The sequence below is a fragment of the Propithecus coquereli genome, unplaced genomic scaffold (assembly GCF_000956105.1).
Source record: "Propithecus coquereli isolate 6110/MARCELLA unplaced genomic scaffold, Pcoq_1.0 Scaffold302, whole genome shotgun sequence".
Taxonomy (NCBI): Eukaryota; Metazoa; Chordata; class Mammalia; order Primates; family Indriidae; genus Propithecus; species Propithecus coquereli.
Window position 1 is genome coordinate 1,361,508 of NW_012148642.1, and position 11,289 is coordinate 1,372,796.

At 37.5% G+C, this 11,289-nt stretch overlaps 1 protein-coding gene across 1 annotated transcript in view; it reads left to right on the forward strand.

The window, feature by feature from the left end:
• BRAF (B-Raf proto-oncogene, serine/threonine kinase) overlaps positions 1–11,289 on the forward strand; it is a 195,241-nt gene that overhangs the window by 160,281 nt on the left and 23,671 nt on the right. Inside the window, exon 13 of the mRNA XM_012649745.1 lies at positions 10,549–10,622. Within this exon, the coding sequence (XP_012505199.1) occupies positions 10,549–10,622 (74 nt within the window). The remainder of the gene's footprint in view (positions 1–10,548; positions 10,623–11,289) is intronic.

Sequence of the window (11,289 nt, forward strand, 5' to 3'; positions counted from 1 at the left end):
CCTAGCTCACAGCAACCTCAAACTCCTGGGCTCAAGTGATCCTCCTGCCTCAGCCTCCCAAGTAGCTGGGACTACAGGCATGCACCACAACGCCTGGCTTATTTTTTCTATTTTTAGTAGAGACGGAGGTCTCACTCTTGCTCAGGCTGGTCTCGAACTCTTGACCTCAAGCGATCCTTCTGCCTCGGCCTCCCAGAATGGTAGAATTACAGGCGTGAGCCACCATGCCCGGCCTTCACTCTTATTTTAAACATCTTTACTGAGCTGGGCACGGTGGCTCATGCCTGTAATCCTAGCACTCTGAGAGGCCGAGGCGGGAGGATCACTTGAGCTCAGGAGTTGGAGACCAGCCTGAGCAAGAGCGAGACCCCGTCTCTTAAAAATATATATATATCTTTACTGGTCAATAAATATTATCTTCTGACCCCAGATATGCTACCATTAACTCACTCTCTCTTTTTTTAATACCAACTATGTCCTGCGGGGTTTTTTTACATACATTAATGCATTTATGTTTTTAGTGATATACACTTACTACATGCCAGACATTGTTCTGTGTACTTTATATACATTACCTCATTTACTCAATAACCCTGTGTGGTAGATGCTATTTTTATCCCCATTTTACAGACGAAGAAACCAGGATATAGAAAGGTCAAGTAGTTTTCCCCAGGTACTGTGGCTCCAGAGTGCATTCCCTTAACCATTATACCATGTTGCTTCTCCAACTTAATCTCTTCAGCAACCTCAGTGGGCCCTTAAGATCATATAGCAGTCATACTTTGAGTTCCCTGTTCATTCATTCTCCCTTTCTCTTAGAAGCTGTCATGCCTCCTCAAAACCTGATATCCTTAAACCTCCAAAACCTCTTCTCCAAGAAGTCAGCTGATGACCTTGCTTGCCATTTCATTAAGAAAATTAGAAGCATGACATCTACCTACCTAGCTGCATTCAAACAAAGTTCTCCCACCTTATCACTAAAGGGTAAAAGCCAACCCCTCCATTTGTGCACTAGATCCCAACCCCTTGCGCCTACTCACAGATGTCTTTTGAGTAAATCTCCCATGTTGTTCATCATTAGTTTTTCCTTTCCTGCTGGATTGTCTCCTGTTATAAAATGTATTTCTTATCGTGCACATTCAGCAGAATGTTGATAGTTGTTAGATCTAGATCGGAAAGTTTATAAGTGTTTATTCTTTTTTTTTTTTTTTTTTTTTGAGACAGAGTCTCGCTCTGTTGCCCTGGCTAGAGTGACGTGGTGTCAGCCTAGCTCACAGCAACCTCAAACTCCTGGGCTCAAGAGATCCTCCTGCCTCAGCCTCCCGACTAGCTGGGACTACAGGCATGCGCCACCATGCCCAACTAATTTTTTCTATATATTTTTAGTTGTCCGATTAATTTCTTTCTATTTTTAGTAGAGACGGGATCTTACTCTTGCTCAGGCTGGTTTCGAACTCCTGAGCTCAAACAATCCGCCCGCGTTGACCTCTCAGAGTGCTAGGATTATAGGCGTGAGCCACCGCGCCCTGCCTGTTTATTCTTTTAATTTTTCTATATGCTTATAATTTTCATAATAAAAAAGTTGTAGGGGACCCTTCCTTAATCCCGCTTCCCCCTTTAGCTATCACCTCATTTCTCTTCTTCCTTCTATAGTAAAACTTCTCAAAAAAGTTGTTGGTACACACCCTCTGATTGCTTTCCTCCCTTTTATCTTGGACCTCACTCCAATCTGGTTTTTGTCCCTGCCACTCCACGAAACATCTCCTTAATAAGATAGTTACTGATGACCTCCATGTTGCTAGATCCAATGGTTAAATTCTCAGTGCACAGTTTATTTGACCTATCAGAAACATATGATGCAGTTGATCACATCCTTCTTCATGAAACATGTTGTTAATCTTTTGCTTAATCATGTTCTTAGTCTCTTGCTACTCAGAATGTGATCTGAGTGGCATCTGTACTACCTGGGAGCCTTTTAGAATTGCTGAATTTAGACACCACCCCAGATCTACTGAATCAGAGTCTACAGTTCAATAAGATCTCCAGACAATTCATATCCATATTAAAGTTTGAAAAACATTGCTTTAAAGCATATTCTCCTGATTGTCCTTCTGTGCACTATCCAGACCTTCTCTGCTGGTTCCTCTTCTACTCCGTTGGTGATCTCATCCAGTTTCGTGGTTTAAAAAATCATTTAAATATCGGATCTATGCCAATCTCCAGCCAATTTATTTCCTCTGTACTCCAGACTCTCATATCCAACTATCTGTTCAACATTTACACTTGCTTGTCTAATGGGCCTCTCAAATTTAATGTGTGTAAAATTGAGCTCGTGATCTTCTCCCTCAAGCCTGTCTTCCTACATTCTATTCATCTCAGTAACTGGTAACTCTTTTCTTTCAGCTGTTTATAGCTAGCGTTTTGTAGTGATCCTTGACTCCTCTCTTTTTTTCACACCACACCACCAATCTATAATCAACTCTTTTGGGCTCTATCTTTAACATATATCTAGAATCTTTTCTGTTTTTTGTTTGTTTTTTATAATCTAGAATCTTACAACTTCTTATTGCTTATTCTGCTATCACCCCGATTTAAGCCACCATTATCTTCTGCCTGGATTATTGCCTATCTCCCAGCTTCCACCTTGCCTACCTTCAATTTATTCTCAACACAGTAGCCCACGTGGTCCTGTTAAAACTTAGGTTATGTCACTCCTCTGTTCTTCTAGTGTCCACATTTCACTCAGAATGAAAACCAAAGTCCTTACATTAGGCCTTTCTCAAGGTTGCCACTACCACTATTCCTGCCCCACTCCCTGACTTTTCTATACTCCTTGCAACTCATCTACTACTCTTCCCCCTCTAGCTTACTGTGTTTCTGGCCTCACTTTGCCTTCTTGCTGCTTAGAACATGGGAGGCACATGCCTGCCTTAAGGCCTTGCCCTTGCTAGTCCCTCTGCCTAGTGTGTTTTTATCTCATATCTGTATACTCTTTCCCAGACCTCCTTGGAGTCTTCATTCAAAATGTCCTTTGAAAGGAGGCCCTCCCTAGCATAAAATTACAGCCCCCTGCAACTCAGCATTCCCTGTCCCCTGCCCCTGCTTTTTTTTCTTAGAGTTATCACTGTGTGATATGCTATATACTTTATTTTCTGTCTTCCACACTAAAGTATAAGCACCTTAAATGTAGGTATTTTCTGCTTTATCTCCAAGACTGAGCATAGTTCTTGCTTAGCATATAGTGGGCTTTCATTAAAATATGTTAAATAAATGAAAGAAATAACCCATCAAGATAAACATTATTGGCTGAATGTGGTGGCTCACGCCTATACTACCAGTACTTTGGGAAGCTGAGGTTGGAGGATCACTTGAGGCCAGCAGTTCGAGATCAGCCTGGGCAACATAGCAAGACTCCATCTCTACAAAAAATTTAAAAATTAGCTGGGTGTGGTGCATGCCTATAGTCTAGCTACTCTGAAGGCTGAGGCAGGAGGATCATGAGCCCAGGAATTTGAGATTACAGTGAGTGACCATGCCACTGTACTCCAGCCTTGGTGACAAAGTGAGACCCTGTCTCTAAAAAAATAAATAAACATTATTATCTTCATATTATAGATTAGATAATGTATTATACCGAAGGTCATATGGCTAGTAAGTGAATTCAAACCCAAATCTTTGTGCTCAAAACCCATGTCCTTTCCACCATGAGTCTCTGGTCATGTCGCTTAAGTCTCTGGGCTTTGGCTTTTCTATCTGCATAACTGAAATGATTGCCTTTTGCCTGCCTCACACAGAAACATAAAGGTTATGAAGATAAATGAGGTAAAAATATTATGAAAATTACTTTAAAATGTTATATATGTACAAAAGGGTGATGGTAATTCTGTGTTTTCTTGTAGAAGTTTTATCGGTTTTGCTTTTAGGTCTTTGGTCCACTTCAAATTAATTTTTGTGTCTGGTCTAAGAGTTGAGGTTTATTTATTTTTTTTCCTATCTGGATATATAGTTGTTTTAGCAATATTTGTTAGAAAAACTATCCTTTCCCCCATTGGGTTACCTTACTCTTGTAAATATTATGCTTCTGATCTTATGTGTTTGGGCTTGTGAATGTTTGCAATGAACTTTTTAAAAAAGAATAGGATGTTTCTATTTTATCAATACCATAATGTTCCATGTTTACATACATTACCATTTATTCTTTTCAGGCCAATGTTCTACTTAGTAGCTATGATGACCACATTTTCCAAGAGGGCATTAGTGCCCTCTCCAGTGTGAGTCCCAACTAGGAAACAGAAAAGACTTAGAAATATCATTTTTGTATATTAAAGACTCAACATTAAGATATTAATTCTTGGCCAGGCATGGTGGCTCACACTTATATTCCTAGCACTCTGGGAGGCTGAGGCAGGAGGATCACTTGAGCTCAGGAGTTCAAGACCAGCCTGAGAAAAAGCGAGACCCTGTCATCTCTACTAAAAATAGAAAAGTTAGCTGGGTGTGGTGGTACATGCCTATAGTCCCAGCTACTCGGGAGGCTGAGGCAGGAAGATTGTGTGAACCCAGGAGTTTGAGGTTGCTGTGAGCTAGGATGACGCCAGGGCACTCTAGCCCAGGCAACAAAGTGAGACTCTGTCTCAAAAAAAAAAAAAAAAAAAAGATGTTAATTCTTCCCAAATTGATCTCTAGATTCAGTACAATCCCAATAAAAATCTCAGCAGGCTTTTGTTTAAAAACTGACAAGCTGGCCGGGCGTGGTGGCTCACGCCTGTAATCCTAGCACTCTGGGAGGCCGAGGCCAAAGGATCACTCATGGTCAGGAGTTCAAGATCAGCCTGAGCAAGAGTGAGACCCCATCTCTACTAAAAATAGAAAGAAATGATCTGGACAACTAAAAATATATAGAAAAAATTAAGCTGGGCATGGTGGTACATGCCTGTAGTCCCAGCTACTTGGGAGGCTGAGGCAGGAGGATCGCTTGAGCCCAGGAGTTTGAGGTTGCTGTGAGCTAGGCTGATGCCACAGCACTCTAGCCCAGGCAACAGAGCAAGACTCTGACTCAAAAAAAAAAAAAAAAAAACTGACAAGCTAATCCTAAAATTTATAGGGAAATGCAATGGCTAGAAATTTATAGTCAAGACAATTTTGAAAATAAAGAACAAGTCAAAGGACTTCTGTGAGATTTCAAAACTTACTATTATTATAAAGCCACAGTAGTCAAGAGAGTGTGGTATTGGCATAAAGGTAGGCATACCTTCCTTCATCCCTTCATCCCAATCAATGAAACAGCATAGAAAACTTAGATCTGTAGTCATTTGTTTTGTTTTACCAAGGTGCCAAGGCAATTAATTCATGGACATAGTCCTTTCAGTAAATATTGCTAGAACAACTGTATATCCATACAGAAAAAGTAAACAAACCATTAACCCTTACCTGACACGAGACATGAAAATTAACTGGAAATGGATCAAAGGCCTAAGACTAAAATCTGTCTACAAGAAACTTAGGAGAAAATATTTATAGCCTAAAGATAGGCAAGAATTTCTTAGGATGCTAAAAGAAAGCAAAAAAGTAAAAATCAAAATGTAAAACTATTGCTCTTTGAAAGATAGTGTTAAGAAAATGAAAAGACAAGTCATAGACTTTGAGAAAATGCTTCAGAACACATTATCTAATAAATACTTGTATCCAAAGCATATAAAGAACTCTTAACAACTCAATAATAAAACATACCACTCAATGAAAAAAATGGGCAAAAGATTTGAACACTTAATTAAGACATATGAATGGCAAATAAGCACATGCAAAAATATTCAACCATCATTCTACATTAGGAAAAAGCAAATTAAAACTACAATGATAGCCAGGCACAGTGGCACAGAGGCTGAGGCAGGAGGAGCGCTTGAGCTCAGGAGTTTGACTTCAGTCTGGGCAACAGAGAGACCCCCATCTCTGAAAAAATTTTTTTTAAAAACCTACAGTGAGACAGCACTACTGTCTCATTGGAAAATGCTTATAATCAGAACCAACAATACCAAGAATTGGCAGGGATGAAGGAAGAACAACTGGAATTCTTATACATTGCTGATAATAATTTTAAATGATACAATCCATTTTTGGAAACAGTTTGGTAGTTTCTTTTAAAGTTAAACTTACCATATGAGCAATTCTAATCCTTCCTAATGACCCAAAAGAAATGAAAGCATGAGGCTGGGCACAGTGGCTCATGCCTGTAATCCTAGCATTCTGGGAGGCCAAGGCGGGAGGATCACTTGAGGTCAGGAATTTGAGACCAGCCTGAGCAAGAGCAGGACCCCATCTCTACTAAAAATAGGAAAAATTAGCCAGTCAACTAAAAAAAATAGAAACAAAAAATGAGCCAGGTGTGGTGGCTCGTACCTGTAGTCCCAGCTATTTGGAAGGCTGAGGCAGTAGGATCACTTGAGCCCAGGAGTTTGAGATTGCTGTGAGCTAGGCTGACACCATGGTACTCACTCTAACCTGGACAACAAAGTGAGACTCTATCTCAAAAAAAAAAAAAAAAAGAAAAGAAAAAGAAATGAAAACATGAGTCAACAACAAAGACTTGTACATGAATATTTATGGTATACTATTCATAACTGCCACAAACCAGGAACAACCCAAATGTCCAACAGGTAAATGGATAAGTTGTGATATATCCATACCTTATAACACTGCATTCAACAAACGTGAATCTCAGAATTATTATGCTGAATAAAATAAGCCATGTGATTCTTTTATATGAACTTCAAGAATAGGCAAAACTAATCTGTAGTGACAAATCGTTATCAATTGTTGCTTGAACCTAAAGAGTGTTATTAATTACAAAAATGTACGAGGAAACTTTTTGGGGGTGATGAGTATTCTTTATCTTGATTGTAGCTGGTCATTATACAAATGTATATATTTGTTGAAACTTTTTGAACTATACGTTTAAAATGGGTGCATTTTGTGTTGGATATAAATTATACCTCAACAAATTCAATTTTTTAAAAAGTGAAAGAAACTAATCAGAGTAAAAATGGAATTTAGGCTACTATGGAGCATAACTTAAAAATATGTGAACTCTACCTATTGGTGATTTTACTTATTTTTAAAGTGGTAAATAATTACTGACTGTAGATATGTAGCAAGATGTCATTCTTGTCGATCTTGTTCACTATCCACGTTGTGATTATGAAGGGAGGAGAGGGGCATCAAAGAAGAAGAGAGACTATAATTTGACACTGTGTCATCACTGTCATGCCTGCCGTCCAGTGGGCTCCATGAGTGGCAAGGGTGTCTGAGGAGAGATTCAGCTTGGTACCTGAAGTCTGATGAACTTTTGTGGAATTGTGAAATGCAGTTATCTAAGTAGGCCAGTTCTGTGGTTTTTAGAAATAGTTAAAAATACAAGAAAATAATAAATTTAAGTGAGAGACACTAGGGGCTTTGACAAGTAGACTAGACTGATAAATTAGCCAGATGGTGTAGCCGTAATATCAGCAAGGCATTTGAATGATAGCCCTCATGGTATTCGTAAGGATAAGATTGAGAGGTGCACCATGAGTGTCAGGATTTAACCAGGTCATACTGGATAAATGCTCATACCTGAAGATAGCACACTAGAAGGAGATTTCTGTCTTCAGTCTTCTCTTGAATATGACAAGCATATTTAGAAGTAACTTATACGAGGGCATCATTAGCATGCTGATTTGTAAAAACCTATTTTTTAGTGAAAGTTAAAATATTAATAAGCTGAAACTATAGGCCATGTCTACAAAATACAAAAATCATATCCAAATCCAAAAAGAGGAGTATATAAATAAATGTAGGATAGGGAAAATGTTTTATAGGAGCAGTTCGAGAAGAATTATTCTAGAGTTGTAAGTGAATATAATCTTAATAGGAGTCAGTAGAGTGACTATGGCTGCCATAGTAATCACAATAATGTCTGATTTAATAAGTTTTTTATGCCCACCACAGGGAGATGAAGATAAGAATCTCACTCTAGTTTGTTATTAGTCAGACCAAATCTGAAGTATTTAGTTTGGAGCATCATATTATGCTCTAAAAGAATGTTGAAAAGCTGAATCTTGGAAAAGAGCTTGAAAGAAATAGAGAACAAATTTTGCCAGATGATTTTACAGCTTCAAGATTAAATGATTCTGTAGGTGGACACTTTTTCTTCAAGGAAAGAGACTCCTAAGAGAAACCTGTCCAGAGAATGTAATGTTTATTTGGTTGATAGCATGTTTGTTCTTTCTTAGTACTTTTGTAAACCTGTAATGCTCTCCTTAATATCTTAAAAAGGTTAGAAGGAGGTCGAATCTAATTATCCTAAATAATGGATAGCCTTCTATATTATTTATAGCAAAGTAAAGTTGATTTATTCTTGTTCCCTTCCCTACCTTCAATCAGTTATGTGTTTTTTTTGGCAACTTCCATTTTGGTACTTGTTGGTGCTTCGGAAATTATGTTTTAGTGTCAGCCTACATAGAATTATTTAGGGTAGCAGTTACTCTTTGCTGCTTTTGTTATAGAAATAGAAAGAGAATTAGTAAATGAGATGCAAATTGGGAAAGCAGATTGTAAATTATAAAAGATGACACAAGTATAAAGTGGTATATTTCAAGTTGCAGCTGTTGCAACTTGGCTTGTAATGGAGTTATGGTATCCGACTTCTACTCTGGTTGTATCACTAGCTCAACAATCACATTTATGTCTTGTTAATTATTTAGTACCTTCCTGGTCAGAAAGTTTCCCTCTTCAACCCTCCAGTTACATTTCTGTCTACTTGATTCTTGCTAAACTTCTTTGCATTGAATTTGTTGAAAGGATTGACGCTATCCATCACGAAAACACTTTTATCTTCCCTTCTTTTAATTTTAACATGCCTCCATATTTTCATATGGTTGAAGCCCATTAGGTTAGTTGTCTTTTTTTAAAATCTCATAGGAGAAAACCTCTTTTCAAAGACCAATACCTTTAGCTGTGCACTAGATCCCAGGTCTCACTGATTGCAGGATATAGCTCCACCAACACCATCATCATTTATCCCCCTTTCTTTCTAATGGAGACATTGTCTCCCCATCTTGAAAAATCTTTTGATTGGGACCTATTTATCTCCACCTGTTTTTACCTTTCTGTGTCACTGCAGAACTTTCTAAGCGGGTGAAACCTATGATTGACATCACATTTTCTTTCGATGTAAGAGTGACAATGTGATGTAGAACACTGGGCCTAAAGCCATGACAGCAAGATAATTTTCAATTGTAGTAAATGTTGTGAAAGAAATAAACAGTATACTATGAGAGAGTAATTGGAGAATAAGGGGTTACTTTGGATAAATAGTAATTTGAAATGAAAATTTCAACTAAAAATATAGTTTTAAAATCAAGATGTTGGGGAGAATGAGGAAGTTTAAACGAAGATGAGATGTGAATAATCTCAATTATTTGCAAATCGTCCATTGTTAAGTTTTCATTACATAATTTTGAATATACCATTTGGATTTTAAATTCTCATTATAAGACAAAACTTATTTCTTAATGGTCATTGTCAGATTTCAGAAATGTTATACATACATATGTTCTCTCCAGTATTAAATGAAGAAAAATAACCTTGACTAGGACCTTATATGCATCCCATCGATTCAGCAGATTCCCATCCCATTGATTCAGCAGACATGTATTGAACACTTACCACACGTGCCAGGCACTATACTAGGCACTGGGGACAAACAGAAGTAACCTAGATACAGCCCTTTCCTTCAGTGAATGCAACTAAAGCAGTTTTTAGGGATAACAGATGATTTAAACTTATCATTGACTTTAAAATAGACCCACTGTGGCCATTATAGAGGAAATTTACTCCTCACTAGCTTTAAGAAAGTATTTTAAGAGTATATGATATGACCTTTTAAAATAGTTTTAATGTATCAATCAAACTTTCATATTCTAGTTCAGTTTACATTCTAAATAGGAAGCTAACATAGGAACATTAAGAAAAAGGCCACATGAATCAGACTGTTACTATGATAATCACTATATAAGTTGAAAAATGAAGGATCACTTTCCATTGAATTGGTCATGGAAAAACTTCACCCAGGAGTTAGAATTTGTGTTCAGTCTTAAAGGATGAGTATGAATAGTGGAAAACAGAATGAAAGCTGATTTGGAAGGATGGGTATAGTAGGGGAGCATTGAATACAGAGATGCACTTAAATATCAAGGTATATTTAAAGGACATGGATAAATAGGCATGACTGGAGTGAAAGGTTTGTATTGGTAACTAGTAAAAGATAAAGCAAAGTCTTTTAATAGAAAACAAGATTTTGGCTGTACCTTAACAGTAATATGTTCCTATAATCTTAAATTCATTTACAATCTATTTTAATACTATGTCAAGGGGTTATCGCAATGTACAGTGTACAGTTTTCAATTGTATCATGATTCTAAATAAGTCTTTACACCCCGAAATATGTTCTGTAGATTTTGAGGCCACAGTCCTTTAGCCCTACTCAGGTTAAAATGATGTTTTGTTTTTCAGTTACTTACACGCCAAGTCAATCATCCACAGAGACCTCAAGAGTAATAGTATCCTTCCTGAAATTTGTCTGCGAAGTTTGAAAGCATCCTGACTTTTTCTTCTGCATTTTGTCTTCACATTATGTAAAAACAGTTTTCATGCTAAGTTTAATATACCGTAAAGAGAATTAATAAAGAAGTTTGCATGCAAGTATAGGAGAGCAAGATACTATAGCCTGCTTTTGGTTTCTGAATAACACAGCAGTACAAAAAAATCTATCCAAAGTCTTTACACTAGTAGGCCTTTTTTGATTGATTGTATAGGTTCTGTCAACACTACAAAACTGAGAGCTTTGTAGCTATTTACTAGTCTCTTTCAGCCCTCTGACCTTGCTGAGTAGTAGTTGAGATATAACTGAAGGTTATGAGTTATATAACAATGAGGTGAGAAAAACATAATTTTTTTTTTCTTCTTCCCTAAGCCCAGACTAAGATCCTGTCTGCCAGCATCTTCATTCCAATGAAGAGCCTTTCCAGCTTGCCCAGCAGTGCCAAGAGGATATCTGGGCCTACATTGCTAAAATCTAAAGGGAAAGTTTCAATTTCTCCCACAAACTTAGGAAAGCATCTCACCTCATCCTAGCACATTTCAAACCCCCAAAAATCTTTAAAGCAGGTCATAAAGGCTAAACAGAACAATTATTGTTTAAAACATATTTATTGAGAAACATATTTAAGAGGAAATATAAAGTACTATACTTTT